This window comes from Primulina eburnea, chromosome 14, assembly GCF_022965805.1.
Source record: "Primulina eburnea isolate SZY01 chromosome 14, ASM2296580v1, whole genome shotgun sequence".
Classification (NCBI taxonomy): Eukaryota; Viridiplantae; Streptophyta; class Magnoliopsida; order Lamiales; family Gesneriaceae; genus Primulina; species Primulina eburnea.
Genome location: NC_133114.1, coordinates 4,459,003 through 4,478,680, shown reverse-complemented (window position 1 = coordinate 4,478,680; position 19,678 = coordinate 4,459,003). Strand labels below are relative to the sequence as shown.

At 38.3% G+C, this 19,678-nt stretch overlaps 2 protein-coding genes and 1 pseudogene across 2 annotated transcripts; 2 read left to right on the top strand and 1 right to left on the bottom strand.

The window, feature by feature from the left end:
- Window positions 1-444: 444 nt before the first annotated feature.
- On the top strand, window positions 445-3,948 carry LOC140812967 (probable receptor-like protein kinase At2g21480). Its single transcript, XM_073171355.1, is given in 5 exon segments — window positions 445-1,037; window positions 1,039-1,368; window positions 1,370-1,607; window positions 1,610-1,663; window positions 2,100-3,948. Coding segments are annotated over 5 exon segments (2,646 nt in total). The 5' UTR covers window positions 445-731; the 3' UTR covers window positions 3,818-3,948.
- A 727-nt stretch (window positions 3,949-4,675) lies between these two features.
- Window positions 4,676-8,950, top strand: LOC140811905 (chromatin remodeling protein SHL). The gene is made up of 5 exons (XM_073170027.1): window positions 4,676-4,861; window positions 5,081-5,426; window positions 6,152-6,220; window positions 8,053-8,188; window positions 8,598-8,950. Exons 1-5 carry the CDS (start codon window positions 4,789-4,791, stop codon window positions 8,622-8,624), a joined length of 651 nt encoding a protein of 216 aa, XP_073026128.1. The 5' UTR covers window positions 4,676-4,788; the 3' UTR covers window positions 8,625-8,950.
- Window positions 8,951-10,275: 1,325 nt separating this feature from the next.
- Window positions 10,276-19,214, bottom strand: LOC140811389 (uncharacterized; annotated as a pseudogene).
- Between the last annotated feature and the right edge of the window lie 464 nt (window positions 19,215-19,678).

Below are 19,678 nucleotides of genomic sequence, written 5' to 3'. Positions count from 1 at the left end.
ATACGACCCGTGAGATCGTCTCATATAAATTTTTGCCATAATCTATTATGATAAATGATGTAGTTGGTTTCCATTTGATTTTATTTTTTAACATTTCAATTTTTTTAACAAGGAAGATGCAAGGATAGGAAGAAGAAAATGAATTGCGTGGTAGTTTTTATTATTAAAAAGATTTTCTCATTTTTAATCAGAGAACATGTGAAACGATTTAGAAAATGAATATATATTTTATGATACAAAAAGACATTGATCGAATACCAAGAAATAGTGTTAACATATATTGAACAATAGGATTAAACCGTCTACGATCTTATCTTAAACGGAACCTACCATGATTCATAATAAAAGTGGTACTTTAGCATAATAATAATTTAATCATATACCCATAATAAGATATCGTCTCACGAAACGACCGTGAATCGTCTATACAATTTTTACAATAGTTATTTAAGTTGAAGCCCTCCCTCTAACCTTCCAATATCTGCTAACCAAGAATAGGCACCAAAAGCTCAAACTAAGCTTTCTTCTCCCTCCACCCCAGATTCATCCGACAACATTGGATATCACAAAATGATTTCGAATTGAACATTAATTTCCTGAAAAAAACATTACAAATTTAATTAAAAAATTAAAAAAAGGTTCAGAATCAACACAATGCCGATAATCTTTCTCCCGATTTCTTCCATAGTTATCCTTCCAAAATTCATCCTCCCAGGAGGGCAGCTGCAGATATGGAAAACGCATATCCACGGCGGTGTATCGCCGATCTCCGCCACCCGACACTGTATTCCGCCGTGGCAATCCTCCTGGTTCTTTCAACATTCGTGTCAAACGCTGTCGTCTCAACCCACGCCGCAAGAATCAACGCCCCTGCGAAATCAGACTCGTTCACCCCACCGGACAATTACCTGCTAGACTGCGGCAGCTCCGCCGCCACAACCCTTCCCGGAAAACGAGTTTTCCTCAGCGATTTAGAAACCAGCAACTACTTATCCAACAACGGCCTCGATCTCAAAGTCTCCGCCCCGGCCACAGCTTTCCCCACCGTCCCCCTCTCCGATTTACCTCTCCGCCAAAGTCTTCGAGACCGAAGCCACGTACACTTTCCATGTCGCCCGACCCGGCTGGCATTGGGTCCGGCTCCACTTCGCCCCCGTCCCAAACAACGAAAAGGACCTGCAAAACACTAAATTCAAAGTAAAAACCAGCAACAACCTCGTACTGGTCCACGAATTCCAGCTCCCCGAAAATCGAACGTGGGAATTCAGAGAATACCTCGTCAATGTAACCACCGAGCGTTTCTCTCTAACGTTCGAGCCTTCTCAAGGCGGCTTGGCTTACATAAACGCTATCGAGTTCGTTTCAGCAGCCGGACATTTTGATCGGAGATGTGGCCACCGCTATATCTCCCAAGAGCGATTACTCGGGGCTGATGAAAAATGCATATCAGACGGTGTATCGGCTCAATGTCGGCGGCCCCGTGATCACGGCTCAAAACGACACGTTAGGAAGAGCATGGGACTCGGATGAGCCGTACCTAGAGCCGAAAGTCGTCGGGAGCGACGTATCTGTGGACCCGAGCGTGATAACGTATCCTGAGGGTGAGTCACGCTGATTGCGCCGCCGGTGGTTTACGCCACCGCTACCCAGATGGCGACGCCAATGTTCAGGTGAGTGAAGCTGATTTCACGAGAGCAGATTGTGACATGAATAGTTGGGAAAATATTTCGAACCACGTTATAAAAATTAAACATATTGCAAACTTAAGCAATTTGCCAAATTGAATATTCTTTCAAAATTTTTTTATACAGATTGATATATTAATATATCTAATGTAGTTGAGTAAAAATTGGTTTTGAGAAAAAAATTTACAATTTGGTATTCGATAGCTAGCTAGTTTTATTTTCCGACTGAAGATAAATTTTAGAAAGTAGTAAAACAGGCATTGTTTCTCACAATAACAGAGTCTTACCAACAACTAATTCTTTTATCCGTGAAAACATTTAGTACAATTGCATTTTCATTTTTGTATCAATACAAATTTAACGATATAATTTTTATCATTATTCATGTTGCTAAACGTACCTAACAAAAATGCCATATCCAGGTTCCCAATTTCAACATCACATGGAAAATGAAAATTGATACTTCGTTCCAATATCTGGTTCGACTACACTTTGCAGACATAGTGAGCAAATCTCCTAATGACCTGTACTTTAATGTATATATCAATGGTAAGCCAAGCATCACCGGGCTCGATTTATCCACGGAAGCAGGCGGATTAACAGCAGCCTATTATGCTGATTTCGTACTAAACTCCTCCATGGTCACGGGTTTGGACCCATTGACAGTTCAAGTCGGACCGATGGGAGAAAATGCCGGTACCAAAAACGCACTTCTCAATGGCCTAGAGGTCTTGAAGATGAACAATTCTGTTGGAAGTCTTGATGGAGAATTTGGTGTGAATGGGGAAAAGGCAGATGGTAATAACCAAGTTAAAGGAACAGTAGCAGCCGTTGGATTTGCTATGATGTTTGGTGCGTTCGTTGGATTGGGTGCAATGGCTGTGAAATGGCAAAAAAGACCACAAGATTGGCAGAAAAGGAACAGTTTCTCTTCTTGGTTGTTACCAGTTCATGCAGGGGATACAAGCTTTATGTCGAGTAGTAAGACTTCATTAGGGTCTCGAAAAAGCCAGTTCTTTTCATCTACTACTGGTTTAGGCAGGTACTTTTCTTTTTATGAGTTGCAAGAAGCCACCAAGAATTGGGATCCCAGTGCGATTATAGGCGTTGGAGGATTCGGGAATGTTTATCTTGGAGTGATCGACGATGGCACGAAAGTCGCGGTGAAACGAGGCAACCCGCAATCGGAGCAAGGGCTCAACGAGTTCCAAACTGAGATTCAGATGCTTTCGAAACTAAGGCATCGTCATCTGGTCTCGTTGATTGGTTATTGCGACGAAAACTCGGAGATGATTCTCGTGTACGAGTTCATGTCGAATGGACCATTCAGAGACCACCTGTACGGTAAGAACTTGACACCTATATCGTGGAAACAAAGACTCGAAATCTGTATTGGGGCAGCTAGGGGACTACATTACCTTCACACCGGTGCTGCACAAGGGATCATTCACCGCGATGTGAAAACAACCAATATTTTGTTGGACGACAACTTCATCGCCAAGATGGCTGATTTCGGGCTGTCTAAGGACGTAAACACGGAGCAAACACACGTCAGCACGGCAGTGAAGGGTAGTTTCGGGTACTTGGACCCCGAGTACTTCCGGAAGCAGCAGCTTACGGATAAATCAGATGTGTACTCATTTGGCGTTGTCCTCTTGGAGGCGTTGTGCACACGTCCCGCCATCGACCCTTCCTTACCCAGAGAGCAAGTGAACTTAGCAGAGTGGGCGATGCAGTGGAAGAGAAAAGGGCTATTAGAGAAGATCATCGATCCAACATTGGTAGGTCATATCAATCCCGAGTCGATGTACAAACTTGCTGAAGCTGCCGAGAAATGCTTAGCGGAATACGGGGTCGACAGGCCGACTATGGGGGATGTGCTGTGGAATTTGGAGTCCGCTTTGCAGCTGCAAGAGAACTGGTCACATGGTAAAAATGGCGAAGAAAACGGGTCTTTTTCGACCCCAGCTTCTCCTCCTATCGTTATGCCTACTCCTCCTGCTGTTTCTGCCACAGATAACAGGTCAAATTCTACACCGGAGGCTGGAAAAAGCTCTGCTGAAGTTCAAGTCATCGATGAACATTCTGGAACTGCTATGTTTGCCCAATTTGCTGCACTCAATGGCCGTTAAATCACTCGTTCAAAAAAAAAAATTTGGTTTGATGCAAAAAAATCTTGCATTATCCTTGTGTGTTCCATAAGCACACCTCTCTGTTTTGGTGTGTGTATCACCGCTGTATGCAATACGTACCGGAAATTTTTTTAGTATATAATTATTTGAATGTCTATGAAACTTGTTTTCTTTTCTATCGTTATAAGTAATATTATAATTAGTGGTTCCACATTATATCAAATTTTTTTAATTATGTGAGCATTTTATCATGTTCCGCGGATTATAACACACAACTAACCACGTTTGATATAACTTCGTATCCAAATTGTTCTGAGTAGATGAGTATTTGATGAATATTCAGGAGTTCAATTGTCCTTATGAACATTTTTTCGTGTGATCTTGCGTATAAGATTTGTCTAATATAATTTATCTGACTAATGAGATTTACACATTAATTTGAAGATTTAAGTTTAAAACAAAAAAAGCAGCGGTCCTAATCTATTACTATTATTAAGAATCAAAAATTGGTCTGTTTTTTGTTTTACCAATTTTGCCCTCATTTGATATCAAATTTATATTTATATTTATATTTTTTTTAAATTTCAAAAAATATTTTTGTTTTTTTTAAATTACGATAATTCAAATAGCTCTTTAGTCTTTCGATAATTATCAAATTTCACTTTAATCCATAATATTATAAAAAAAATTGTACACACCGCCCTGTGCAAATTATATAGTCTATATATATGAATCTTACATCCGTACAGTTTTGTCCCAAATTGACCTCTAATCTTCTTTCAATTTCCAAAAATCCCAAAATCAATCGTGACCGTTCAATTAAATCTAATGCGCGAAGCATTAAAACATATCTCTAATATTATTAAAATTAAAGGAAAATACAATTAAAAGCGGCGTTCTATCATTCTCCCTCGGCAATCTTCTTTACATGTACACACTCTCCCCTCCGCCACTTCTCCGCCGCATCGGACATGACTAAACCCAAATCTGTGCGCCATACTCTCGATTCCATCACCGTCAAGCACATCGGGAAAACTATTCGCCGTTAGTTTTCTGATATTCCTCTATTTATCATCTGAATTTTGTCTTAGCTGAGCTGCTTATCTGTCTGCTTCGTTCAATTTCAAATTGGAGCTGTTCTTGAATTGATCGGTTCAATCTTTTCGCGAATCGCAAGCCGTTAGCTCTGTTGTTTTTCTACCTTCGTGTGTGATGCCGAATTTGGTGTTACTTACTTGTACGGTTATTTGTTTGTTTGTCCAGCTGGCGACTGTGTTTTAATGAGGCCTTCGGACACATCAAAGCCGTCGTACGTCGCGCGTGTGGAGAGGATCGAGGCGGACAGCCGCGGCGCGAATGTGAGGATCTATGTGAGGTGGTATTACCGGCCGGAGGAGTCTATCGGAGGCCGGCGGCAATTCCACAGCTTAAAAGAGGTGTTCTTGTCTGATCACTTTGATTATCAGAGCGTCGATACTGTTGAGGGGAAGTGCACGGTGCACAACTTCAAGAGCTACACTAAGCTTGATGCCGTTGGGAATGATGACTTCTTCTGCCGATTCGAGTACAATTCTTCTACCGGTGCCTTTAATCCCGACAGAGTTGCAGTGTAGGTTTATTCTTAGAGTACATCTTGTTTTGCCTGAGTTAAACTGTTGAAATTAAGGGGCTCCTGGTGAATTTTATGTAAATTTGGACTGTATCTGAATCGAACGATAGTACTGGTTTCTTAGAATTGATATTGGAACACTTAAGTTAATGTTTAAAAAAAAATTGTCATCACCTAATCTACACGAGGGGAAATTTTAGATATTTTGAATAATACCTGCTTTAATTGATAAAAAATAAAAAGAAAAAATTGTTGAGAATCTATAATTCTTCTGGCTCGATTCTAAATCCATGCTGTAGTCATCACCTTGTAATAAAGATTCTTAGTGGGTCAGAAAGTTTCTTCTTTTGGCTGCTTTAAACGACTATCTGGTGTGAAAAAAGAAACAGGAGTGATAACTGGGAAGAGATAAATTTATATAGTTGACTCGTTGATTTTAATCATGAATTGAGTAGCCGAAAATATACTTCAGGGGAGCAATTAGGATGGTTCAGCACCTCCAATCTTTACATTTGTCCAAAATTATGGCTTTGTGTTGCTAAGTTCAATTGTAATGTGAGTAAAAACTTTGATTTTGGTGAATACTGGACTGCAATATTTATTTTCCTCTGTGCACTAAATAAGGTAGCATTTTTGGTTTCTAGTATGTTAGTTTTAGTTATCGATCCATGGCTCAGGTTTTTGCATTATTTTATTTCATTTTCCATCTCATTAAATGGCTGCAGCTACTGTAAATGTGAGATGCCTTACAATCCTGACGATCTCATGGTTCAGTGTGAAGAGTGCAGTGATTGGTGAGTTCACATACCCCTCAGAATCAGTTGATGTTGGTTATTTGGCACACACTTGTATTATAATATGCTGATCTGCTTCATGTAGTGGAGAGAGTCATGATACAACAATATTATTTATGTGGATCTTCCTTAAGCTTTTAGTGTCACATTCTACTCGTTTTAGCTTCAGTTCTATTGTGTTGAGCTAAAAACTATATTGTATGCATTTCTGTAATGTTACGCTATTTTCAAAATGCACCGGTTCATGTAAAACTTGTATATTGTTCTGCTATGCTGGTTCCTCTCCTTCTGGAATTTGTTTGACGGGTTATGTCATCTCCATAGCTATATGGCAGGTTGTGTTCGTTTTTAAATGTTTCCAAAGCGAGACATGCATGTACGTGTGTCTTGTATATATACAGACAACATGTGTAGAATAGGAAATTATATGGAAACTAAATGTTTTTAAAATGAGATAAGTAGGTTGTACTAATAGAAAGTGCCTGTACCATGGGAGCATGGGGGTGACTTGCCGTACCTAAAGGCGAAGGAATTCGTTCCACTCCAGCTATGAGCTATGTATGTGTACTCTCTTTGTGCTTTGTGAAGTGACTATCTAATATTCCGAGAGCTAATGAGAAGGTGCATTAATTTTTTTCCTCAATCTTACTTTAGGCATGAAAAATTAGTTGACTGTTCTCTAACTTCATAGGGTAAGACTCTGTCTTATACCTGTTTAGATGAAGCTCCCGATTACTTTATTTCCAGTTATTCAGCTTTTGTGTCTTTTTTTAAGAGTTCACTTTCTGAATGACTCTCTTGGACATTAACTTTTTTGGTTGGCATTATCCATTTTGGTTGCGCTGTTACTTTTCCTATGAGCTTTTGATGTCGATCTAGTTTGTTCATTTCAAAGTTGTTTCATCATTTTACTCTTAGCTTTTTAATAAATTGTGGTTGAGCGACAGTAACTCCTGTTAGTTCCTAAGAAGCGTGCCTTTCCTAATTCACAAACAAATTTGTTGTCACATCCCATTCATAATGTGAGGAAAAAAACGAAAGAATAAGTATGCTTGACAGTTTTAAACATATGACCTACACAAATAAATCCTTGCAGCTCCATTAGGAATCGACGGTTTATAACATGAGTAAAATATAAATTGAGCTACTTTATGGTGGGGATGTAACTTGAAAGCTCATAACAGATTGCATTGTTGTTTCCACTAGTTAATACATTCACGTGCATCCTCATCCACAAGGAAAATCCATCCCTCAATATGTGGAAACAGGGTGTGCCCAATCAAGTACAAATATAATTCTCTGTTGCTCGCTACTAAATATTGGGATTCCTGTGTATGACTTCTGAACTTGGGTATCGAACTGCATGGGACGAAAAGCTTATTTTAAAAAGTTTCAGAATATATGTGGGATCATAGAGGTAGATAATTATCCCTTGTGATGCTCCTAAGCAATTCTTGGGATCCTGTTAGGTAATGGATTAACAAAGTGTTTCTTCTAAGATTAACTGCTTTTTTCCCCATAAGAAGACTCGAATAGTCATGGTCTCTGACGTGAGGCGTTCAATTAGAAATTGGCTGAAGTGGAAATGCATATTTTTTTACCTAATCTTAGTTGCCGACTGGAATGGTGAACGCAAATTATTGCCATATTTGTGTGGGGAAAGAATTTGGTCTTAACATTAGATATTTATTGCATTGGACTGTAACAATAAAAAGTAAAAACTTATGCCATGGGGGCCAAAATTTGTTTCGAATTTAGTGTCTAAATTGAGAGGATCTATCATTTGATTGTTTCATACATGGCAGTGAATAAGCATCCGTGATTTTGTTCAGGTTCCATCCAATTTGTATAGACATGACGCCTGAGGAAGCCAAAAGGCTTGACCACTTTTTCTGTCATAATTGTTCGTCCGAGGATCAGAAGAAATTACATAACTCTCATGTTTCTACCAGACATGCTGATGCAAAGGTAATTCAATCACTGCTGCAATCTTTGGTCCCCTTGTAATTCTCGTTTTCAAAATCCAGTCTTGATTGATCTCCGCAGTTATGAATAATTAAACTTGAGGGTACAGCCTAGAGTGAACAAGATGAGGTTTATCTGGAGTAGAAGTTATAGACACTACCTCGTATTTACATTTTGGGGTGATTTCAAGTTAAAATGCAATCCATCTTAATTGCAAGATCGTTTGGATTCTGTAGGCGTAAAATAGTGAAATATTTTGATCTTTAAAGTCGATAAAACCTATTCGTTTACTTATTCCCGGACAGACATCTTCTCAACACACAGCAAAACATGCTTAGATCCTCGAATCTTATATAATAATTGTGTTTGGGTTTTCTGCATTTTCAAATATGAGTTAATTTGGGTTTTCCAGGTGGATACAAAACGCCGCCGGAGGTGAGAAGATATGAATATGTATGTTCCCATAGGATGCAAACAAACACCAAGTGAGTGATGGCAATGTCTCTATCTTGTTAGAAAGACGGTTAAACTCTGTTCCCATTTGTGGGTGTGTGGTTGTGTGTAATTATGTTATGTAGATACTATCCCCCCGCCCCCATGGTCTTATTTCTCTTTTTAATCCATCTTTCAACTCCAATGAAGTCATAGATGAAGGGGTCTGTGTTGTGTAGTATGCTTGGTGACCTGTTGTTTCTATGTATTAGTTTTTTATACAGACAATGAGCAGCACGTGTATATTTATGGATATTTCGGGTTCTTTTTCAAGTTCATGTTTCAAGTTTCAGAATTTAGGATTTGAATCCGTTCTTAGGATTTGCCAGTATCGAATTTATATCGGCTGTTATTATTAATCTCTCATCCCTTTTGTTTTATCTACGTAAATTCTTGTTTATGGTTACAACTTACATAGAACAAATTTTCAGAACGTGGATTTAGAACTAAGACTGGGAAATGAATTAGCATAATTTAGAGGTGGACCAACGTATTTTGATAAAGTGATCGAGCTATTTCAAGTGTCAAAATCAACAATTCAAGTAATTAGATTGGATATGAAATCTGAAGAATGGGATCGAAGGCATCGTTGGCTTCTGCGTGAGCCACTGATGTGTAAATCAAATTTCTTTCAGCTGGCAACACTCCCGGGTTAGTACGGAGTGTCCCAACCGACAAGACTATGAATGAATTGTTAGTAATCAGCGGTGTCCGACCATGATTTGGTTCAATTTTTTTAGATAAAAATTTGAATAAAATTATATTTTATCAGTTGTCCAACATTTCAAACCAAACCCAAACATGAACTTTTCTTACCAAATCATGAATTTCAGTTTGATTCGGTTTGATAAAAAATATAGTAATTTAGTAAAAACTTGTAAAATTAATATCTGACAAAAGTTGAGAAAATATTTTATTTGATTGCGAGTAGAATGATTATAAAAAAAAATCATACTATGCAGGTGGCACCATTTTGCGACTTGTAAAAAGGTCTTAGCTTTTAGGGTTGTATTCATGTTTATTTGAACTAAAATCTACAATAAATAAATTGCAATGTAATTGTATTGTTACAAAACTCTCTAATATATAATACAAACTAAGAATCAAACATAAAATACATAAATGCAAAAAAATAACACTAAATTAACAAAATATATCACATGATTTTTTATGTTGACGTAATCGATTTGAATATCTTTGGTTTGATTTATTTTTATCAAGCTTTGAACCAATCCAATTTTTATGAAATATTCATGAGATTTGGTTTGGTTTTATAATTTGATTCAGTTTCTGAACATGCCCACCCTACCATAATTTGATTAGCAGTACGCATAATCTTTAGTATTAGTTTGTTCAAAGATTTAGCCGAGATGATTACGTAGGTCAGGCTCTAGTGTTCTTTAATCTGTAGGTAGCTGCTACGTTTTTATTATTCAATCCAACAATCCAAACCCCAGCGCAGTCGACAGCTTCCGATAAGGCCAAATACAGTTCATGAAATAAACTGAAGACGTGAAAATGCAAGTGAACAGATGGCAGATCCAATATAGCGATTGCCTGCTCATATGCAAAACTGTCACCAACGTTGATCACTGAAATTCCAGAAACAAAAGAAAAGTATGTTTCACTGAGAAACAGAAAATATACAAACTAAATTTGCCATCCTCATTTGGGTTAAATTTTAATATTCCAGCGTAGTAATTCCTTATCCGTAGTTTTCATTTGAAACCTTTTCTTTTACTTTATGTTCTACTTTCTAGTCCTACGCAGGAGATTTACTAATGCATGAATATTAGCATACATGGAAGCGATAGGGTCATTTCTTTGGGTGGTAAAAGAGTATAAAAGAAAAAGAATGGATAACTTTCTTTTAACCTGTCTTAGCTCTCTTCCATACAATCACAGAGCCGCCAAAATCAGAAGAAGCTAACAAATTCTCCCCATGATTCCAAGCAACGCCTCTATAGCTGGGTAACCATGACCCTGAAATTTTTAATTGATCATTAATATATGTATGTGGGTATGAAAACAGTAAAATCTAGAATAAGGTAAAAAAAAAAACCTGTAATTTGTTAACACACGCGTGCCACCTTGGTCGAGTTAAATTGTAGAAGTAGACATTAGTATCCTCACTTCCAGCAACTACAATGAGAAAGGTTAAGATCATTCAAATATGAAATTTCTCAACAATAATGATTCAGCACTAATCTACACTTACACTAAGTACTACATCATCTGCTACCGATCAACCATATCTTTCCTCAAGGTTCTAATATTCGTTAGGCGTCAATCGGGCATCAGACCAACGCCTAGCGCCTGGGCTACTTATATATTAGTACTTTCTAACCCCAGATGAGAACCACTGGTCCCAATCATTAGCATCTCCTCTCAAATTTCATAATGCCTAAAATATTCGCTATTCTCCAGCATGTTGAAATCTTGAAACTCCGGAATACTTCATCCGCGACGGTTATAACAAGTAAAATTGCTCTTACCCAGACTACTTCCCCGATCTATCACACTAAGGCCGCCTAGGCTAGCCGACTAGCATCTTTTTCGGTGCGGTCAGCCGACGCCTAGAGCCTAGGCACCGTCTAGGAGGCTGCCTAGGACGATATTTAGAACACTATCTTTCCTACGCGTAACATAATATGACACTAGCCAATAGGAGATATTCTGTCAACATCCGTCAACACATGACATTTGGCAAACAAGTCAGTATAAGCCATTAGACATACTTTCAGTTGGTATACAAGATAATGTAAAACCGAGTGCATTTGTACCTATATATTCTCCTTTTCCGAGGGAAAGCAAAGGGCAGAAAGAGGCACGAATACTATGCAAACGAGCCTACAATTTCAGCTCGCAGCGGAGGGTCAAATATCCCTGTATCTTCAAAGACACACTGCAGAAACAAAAAAACGTTCAAGCAAAAACGAGATTCTAAAATTACATTGTGAATTCTGGAAAACTATATTTAACCTGAAGAAAGATAAACTTCCATCTTGAGAAAAAGTCAGTAAAATTGGACCATTTGCGAGCAAGGAAAAGGTTCGGTACTGAACCGTAGCGACCAGAGACTTTTGTTTGCCACTGCTTCGTTGTCGGTGAGACCGGGATAGAACACCAGTATGCGATTCATTGTAACTGTGTAAACACATCCATGTAGAGTCAGTTGAAGAGGGGGTGGTCATAGAAAAGAAGATTAAAAAAAGGTTATTTGCAGAATAAAATCACCGTAGCTGATGGTGTACCAGAGCATCCCTACAGAAGATAAGTTGACCCATGTGGTCATGATCCATAGCTGTAACGTCACTGTCGAAATTTGAATTATTGATTGTAGCGCCCTTACCCGAGCCACTACTAAACAGAATAATAAACATGCAACATTAAACTTAATACCAACAATTAAACAGCGGAAACCAAATACTTAATCATCTTACAACCCAAATGAAAACAAAGCAATAACGACAGTCTTAAACATTAATACAACCATAACAAATACAAAACATAACCCTGAACGAGAAAACGATAAACCACAGAAAACCTCCACTGGATCACCACCGAAAACCCAACTGCTCTAGCCACTGCCCTGGTCGTCCGAACCGTCCAACCTAAGACCTGCCCCGTGGAATGGGGTGCCCAAGATGAAAACAAGGACGTGAGCGACAATCGCCCAATACGAGAATGTACGAGTATACAAACTGATATGATACATGCAAAATGCAATATGCTCGGATATCAAGGATCAAGTCAAGAATCTCATGCTCAGTCTAGAGGCGCCTGAGTGTGTAGTCTCTGATCTGCCCTAGGCATGTTTTGGCTCCCACACTCATCATCAAGACGTGGACCTGCAATGTCCAGGTCATCAGAGCCCGCGGGTCCCGTCGGACACTGTAGCTCTTGATGCCCCATCGTCCACAATACAGAATAGGGCTGAGCGGCCCCAACAAACGAGGTATATCTCAAAAGATATTAGGCTCAACATGATATGTCATGCATAATATGCCAAAGCAGTAAAACATGTATCATGCAACAGATAAATATGCAGCATATAAGTGTGTATACTACGCTTGGATATCTCAGTCAGTACATCACGTACCTCACTAAAACAATCTGACAGAAAGCTCTGAACCTAGACAATACCAACATAATGAAATCACTAACAAACCAGATCAAACATGCTACAAAGATCTCCCGATGATCCTTAAATCACTATCTAAGGATTTAGGATTATACCTGCGTCCGTCGTCAGCCCGCTGATGATGTCTCGATCTCAGTTCACCGACCCTCCTCGAGTCGACACTAGCTCCGAAACTTCCCGACACCAAAGTGCCCTAGAAACTGACTAGAAACTATGGTAAAACTAGCACTTTCTCTGAAGAATGCGGTGTTGATCATTCTGCCGTCGCTAAAGTGACATGTAGAATGCGAGAAGTGGTAATCCCACAAGAAATAGAATCATACTGTGGAAAAGTGCTACTTTAACTTACTCCAACAACGTAAGGCCTAGTCTTTTTCCACATTTTTGCAACCATGGATGTGAATTTTACAAAACAGACCGTGAAAAACATATTTAGCGAAACAGACACAAAGCATTACCATGAATCCTCTTTATTTGAGTTGCCAACAGAGAGGAAATTATTGTTCACCTGCACAAGTTAGTAGTAATAACTGTTGGATATTTTCAATCTACTAGTAGTGAAATCGTTGGAATAGAATGTTATCATGTACTTACAGGATGAAAGCGAATACAAAGTCGTGAAGAAATTCCATAAATCACCCTCATGCAAAGCCCTTTTGATGTATCCCACACTCATACCGTTTTATCAATTGAGGAAGAAGCAATATACTGATTGTTTGCTGAGAAATCAAAATCTGAAGAAGGAATACACTTTAGATCCAAATAATGTGAGAACACTTGGCAAATTTAAAGTACAAATGTTTATAGAATATCATAAGTAAATAACTTAACTCAGCAGCAAGAATCAGCCTACCATAGGTGCACTATGATAAAAGTATCAATACAATTTACCTAGCCCCGGCCAACTCAAACTACAAGTCCTCATTTAATTTATAGTTAAATAAATAAACCAGCCACATTTCTCTATATAGTTGAAGCAAGATAATAGGACCGATATCCGTGTATCCTAGCCCAATACATCTGATCGCACACTATGATTTTCATATTTTCTTTCTTTCATATATCTTAACATTGCAAAATCTAATGCAAGTGATTTTTATAGAAGCTCCCGAAGTATTTATGACAAACACAGAAGTAAAAAGAATCATAGAAGTGTAAAAAGTTTATATAGTCAGTACCAGTTAATCCAACCTGTGACATCTTTTGTATGCCCTGTTAACTGCTTCAGAACTGATGGTGGTGTCGAGACAGTGCATACAGTCAAGCTTCCATCTGATGCTCCATAAGCAAGCAGATCAGAACTCATATGCCCGAACTTTATGACCGTAACTGTGAAGTTTAAATATGTTCTTAAAGACATTTCAACAATGAAAACAAGCACTAGAAAAAAATAGAATTTTTGCTCTCTTAGAATTATTACCCATGGCCTTGCATTGGTCAAATATGAAGTGCATCCCTACAAATGAATACGCGGGTTCACCTTTCTTATGGGGCGCTCTATTCTATATCACTTGCATTAGAACTAAAACTTGTGCTGTGACTCAATGCTTGACTAGAACTTTGAAGATCCTGGAAATTTATGGACGGTAAAACTGATATAGCGCTGCTAAGGATAAGATAGAACAAAAAAAATGAGGCTATCGATAAGCAACTAAGTTAACTTCTCCTTTTTTTAGTCTAATACTTGGCTCCAAGCCTCATTACTAATGTCTGAAGCATGGTGCGTGCCGATAATCTATCACTGATTCTGTTAAAAATTTTGGCGCAAAGATACTCATAGGACAGACTGAAATGACTCAATAGATTAATGTCCCATACCCTGCTAATGCTCCAGCTGCTCACATCAAACAAATGGGAAAGCGGCGGAGGAGATGATATCCATCGTCCGCTGATGCATCAACCAGTAAATTAACCTGATGTGAGAGTCGTATGGAAGAAAAGCTTAAACAATAACCATATATGAGGAATGAAGCATGCTCATAAACTTACCAGCAATGTTTAGCTACAAGTTCAAACACAAAATCACTGACATTGCATGGTATTTACAATGGTGAGCAAACACGGGTTAAAAACTCATTTGGTGAAAAGTTAGTGTGTACATACCTATCTCCTGGAGTGCTCGGTTGACTTGGTCTCTGCACACTGTCCCAATTTCTTGGCCTACTAATAAAATTACGGTAGGCGACGTAAAGTATTGATAAGGTTTTCAGTGGCATTTGCATCTGTTAAAAGAAACCTCATTATTCATGTTAGATTAACTATGATATTATACAAATTTAAACTTATCTAAATAAAAAAATATTACTTTTTTCAATTTCCTAATATAGTTTAAGGTCGTCAACTGTCGGATCTTTCCTAAAAGAGAACTCATCCGCTTGTAGCCAATCACTAGTACACACAAATGCCTTTACCATTTTAGGACTCAAACTGCTCCTAAAAAGATCCACAAATCTTTTGCCAAAGCTAAAAGCAAACTCACTAGCAATGGTTGAGCATGAAACTAAAAAAATATCATCGGCAATCATTGAAAGGATTGAGTACCTAGTTTCACTTCATTTCCACCACTCCAAAAGATCGATTAGATCGTTTTTCAATCTCATCGGCCATGTACTTATTCACTTCATTGGATATTACTTGAAGTTGTTCTTCGTTTTGTGCTTACAAATCATCAAACAACTCATTACAAAGGCCACCACTACCACTAGTACCGCTATCTCCACTATCACACTCTATTTGAATATTTTGACTCTCAACATTCAATATATAATTTATTCCCTTGTACTCAGTCCACAAAGTTACCAAGTTTTGTTTGACATTATCAACGAACTCTTTGATCCTTGTATGAGTACCACCCAATTTTCTGACGGTTACTTTGATAATTTGAAGTTTGTTCTTCGGGTCCAAAATATTACCAATAAATATCAAAGGGTTGATGCTATTCCAATTTCCCCAATACTTTTAAAATTTTAACTTCATTACACATACTACATCTTTAAGAATTGGATCAGAATCATTATATCTCTTTCTATCAATCTCAACTTGTAGTGCAATCATTGATTGATAAATCAATTGGGATGTAGGACTTTTGATACATGCATCATAAAACTTTTGCTGAAAGTGTACAAAAGCCTTTGATATCTCCCAATCATCGTCAATTAGAGGGTAGCAATTGGAGGTACAATCTTTTCTATTCAGATGCCCTTGGAAGTTTATCTCCCGGATTTACCCAACTTTCAAACGTTGTGTTTTAGTTAAGGTGAGAGGAGGGAATAAAGTGAGATTTTGGGAAGATCATTGGGTGGGTGATGGTTCCTTCAAAGTAGTTTTCCCAGCTTTACATCAGCTGTCAAATGTTCACAATCTGCCCATTTCGAACTTCGCATCACTTGATGAGTCCAACTTGAACTCTTCTTGGGATTTTCACTTCAGACGAGAGATTAGAGAGGGAGAGCTAGATGAGTTGACAGGTTTATTAGAGGTCTTAGAATCGGTTAGATTAGTCCGGGGGGTGCGAGACTTTGTCCAGTGGGGCGGGGATTCTTCGGGCATTTTTTCGGTAAGTTCATTTTACGATTCTTTTTTCTGTCATAATCTTCACCCAAAATTCCACCTTTTTGACAACATTTGGAAAATTCCTGTGCCGACCAAGATTCGATTCTTCTCTTGGTCAGCCTCTTTGGGTAAGCTGCCAAGCTCGGAGACAATTCAAAAAAGGTTCCCTGGAATTGCTCTGTCTCCAAATATGTGTGTTCTATGCAGACAGGAAACCGAGACTCAGGAACATATGTTGATTCACTGCTCTTTCGCAATCTCTCTGTGGAGTAGGGCTTTGCAAGAATTGAGGTTGACTTGGGTGACACCGAAATCAACAAAAGAGCTATTCGGCATGGATTTGGCCCAATCAACAGGGACTAAAGGAAGAATTTTCTGGAAAGTCGTGGTCCATTGCCTATGCTGGACAATTTGGTTGGAAAGAAACAAGAATCAATCATTTCTTCAATCATTTTTTTGAACAACCCTTCTATACTTTAATGCAACTTCAAGCATTTTATAAGTTGCATTCCACCTTGTTTGACATCCACAGGTATTGTTGACGTACTAGAAAACTTGGCTAGTATGGCAAACTCCCTAAATTTATTCAATCTTGACAGAGAAGAATGAATAAAAACAATTCCATTCCTTGTAACTTTAATTGAAACATTAAGCTCTTTCAAGTCATCCTTAACATTGAATTAATTATATGACGAGCACACCTCAATGGCAAGTATTTCCCTTCAACCAACAATGAATTTTCACTTTACATTCTTCTTTTCAATTAATCAATTGCAGTGTCATTAGAGGAAGCAATGTCAACTACAATCGAATAGAATTTTTCTATCCTCCACTCTCTTGAACAAACCTCAACCATTTTCCCAATTTCTTCCCCAGAATGACTAGTGATTTTTGTGAAGTTGATTATTCTTTTATGCGGTTTCCAATCACTATCCACGAAGTGACCTGTCGCTACCATGTAATTTATTTTTTAATGCACAACCAAGTATTAGTAGTGACACTTACCTTTTGATCACCGATCACAATTTGTATCTTAGTTTCATGGTGCAATGATAGCTGTGTCCTGAAGTATAAAACCATTGCAAAAGATATTTACCAAAAATAAATTATAGTTTTAACAAATATTATTAGGAAGAAACTAATAAACAAATGAAAATGTATGAACGTTACTAGAAACACATAAACAAATGAATTAGTAACCGAAATATTTATTACATTTCTCGGGAAGGGGATTTGAAATGTGAAAGTATCTTACCATCTACAGAAAGGACATGCAGGACCCGTATTTGTAGAGATTAATTGGAGAATATAATTTTTATATATATCAAAGAATAATATAAGATGTATTTATTTACAACCTAGAAAGATAAAGGAATACGAGATAATCTAAAGAAATGTGCTTCATGCAAGAGTCAAACATAGAATTTGCACATAGATAAGTGACACCAATGTTATCACATTAGATTGAAGTCGGCGAAGGCTCGATAGCCACACCAAGTTCATCAAGAAGAGAACCCCACTGCAGCTCAGCAGCTGAATAAGCAATGAAATAATATTCAGCCTCAGTAGACGAGCGAGCAACCAAGCCCTACTTTTTGGAGCTCCAGAAGGTTGGATTGGGACCAAGAAACACAATAAAAGCACTGGTGGACATGTGGTCATCAACATCACCAGCCCAATCCTCAATGTCTTCATTGAAGAAGACCATAGGAGCGCGTACCATGGAGAATGCATAATGATAAACTGAGACAATTTATTAACAGAAAAGACTATCCGGACGAGTAAATGAAGACTACCAACCGTATCTCGATACAAAGTTGTATCCGCAGGGAGCGAGCCATCCGAAAGATGCAGAGCATAAGACGTTGGCAGAGGCGATTGAACAGTTTTACTTAGTGGCTTCATTAACTCAATACATAGTGATACCTCCAGAAAACATATAAAAAAGTATCAGCATAAGGGCCAATGAACCAACACTAAGTAAAACTGACGAAATGCGGTGCACCAGGCGCCACCTGCTTAAGACCATAAATCGCTTTGTTCAACTTGCAAACATAGGAGGGAAAATTACAATCAACAAACTCGAGCAGTTGAGCCATATAACAGTGTCATCCATTGACCCTGAAGAAATGCAGGGCAAGTTGCCCACTGAGAGGCACAAGAGCAGTAATGGGAACATACTGAAAATCAAGGCAGCGCCTAGCAGAGTAACCCTGACGATTGCATAGCTGACAACGCCCAATACTGGCACAGGGCAAGCTGGCAATACGACAGCTGCATGGGCCAAGGGCTGGGGCACCGTGCTGCGGAGCAATGGAGGGCTTTAGGCCACGGTGGGAAACGGTGTACATCAATGGTAGGGGTTAGCGGATTTTGCGGAGGGATGAGTGGTGGCCAGGAACATATAACACCAGATAACCTTTCACTTATAATTCTATTAATGTATTTAAATTTTGATTTAAATTTCTATATAATAAAACTTAAATTTAATTAAATTTAAAATTTTAAAATACCCACGACCTACATCTCACTACATTCTTCTCAATCTTTCTGATTCTTTTTGTATCATTCTTACTATCATCATTTTTGTCAAATTTGTTTGGTTTTTCATTGTACACGTTGTAACAATGAGTCCAAAAGATATTTGTTCGTAAGAAATCCAACGAGACAATCAACTTATTATTTTGATTTTTACCACTAATTTTTTGATTGGGTCGAGCTCTACCCATGGTTACCTGGTTCTTCCAGTGTATCTATTTGTTGGTTTCTTGTTCGACTGTTGACCATCCTAAATAGATCGATTTCGACACACAGTACACACATAACGAATTTTGGGTCGAAGCTTAACATGGTTCGAGCTTGTAGACACGACCCAAATACTCAGACCTCGACCCCGACCCCGAGCTCGACTCAATGTTAAGAACTCGACCCAAGTGGTGGGTCGAGGCTCGATGTTTGCTCGACCCAATTTTTTACTCTATAACACGAAATAATTTTAATTTTTATAATTAATAACATTTTTTTTCAGATTTACTTCCCCACGAAATTTTAAATAAATCAATTCTTTGATTGTAAGTTAACTTTACGACCCATCGACCCATGCTCAACGCATACTTATACGACCAAAAATGAGACCAATCGGCCCACACTCATGCTACTAAACATTGAGGCTCGACTCATTGAGATACATTAAACATTCAACTCATATTATTTAACTCATATTAAACATGGGTCGAGTGAACATAGGTCACTAAACATTATGCTCGATTGGTCGAGTGAGTGACTTTGCATTAGTTCTTAACATT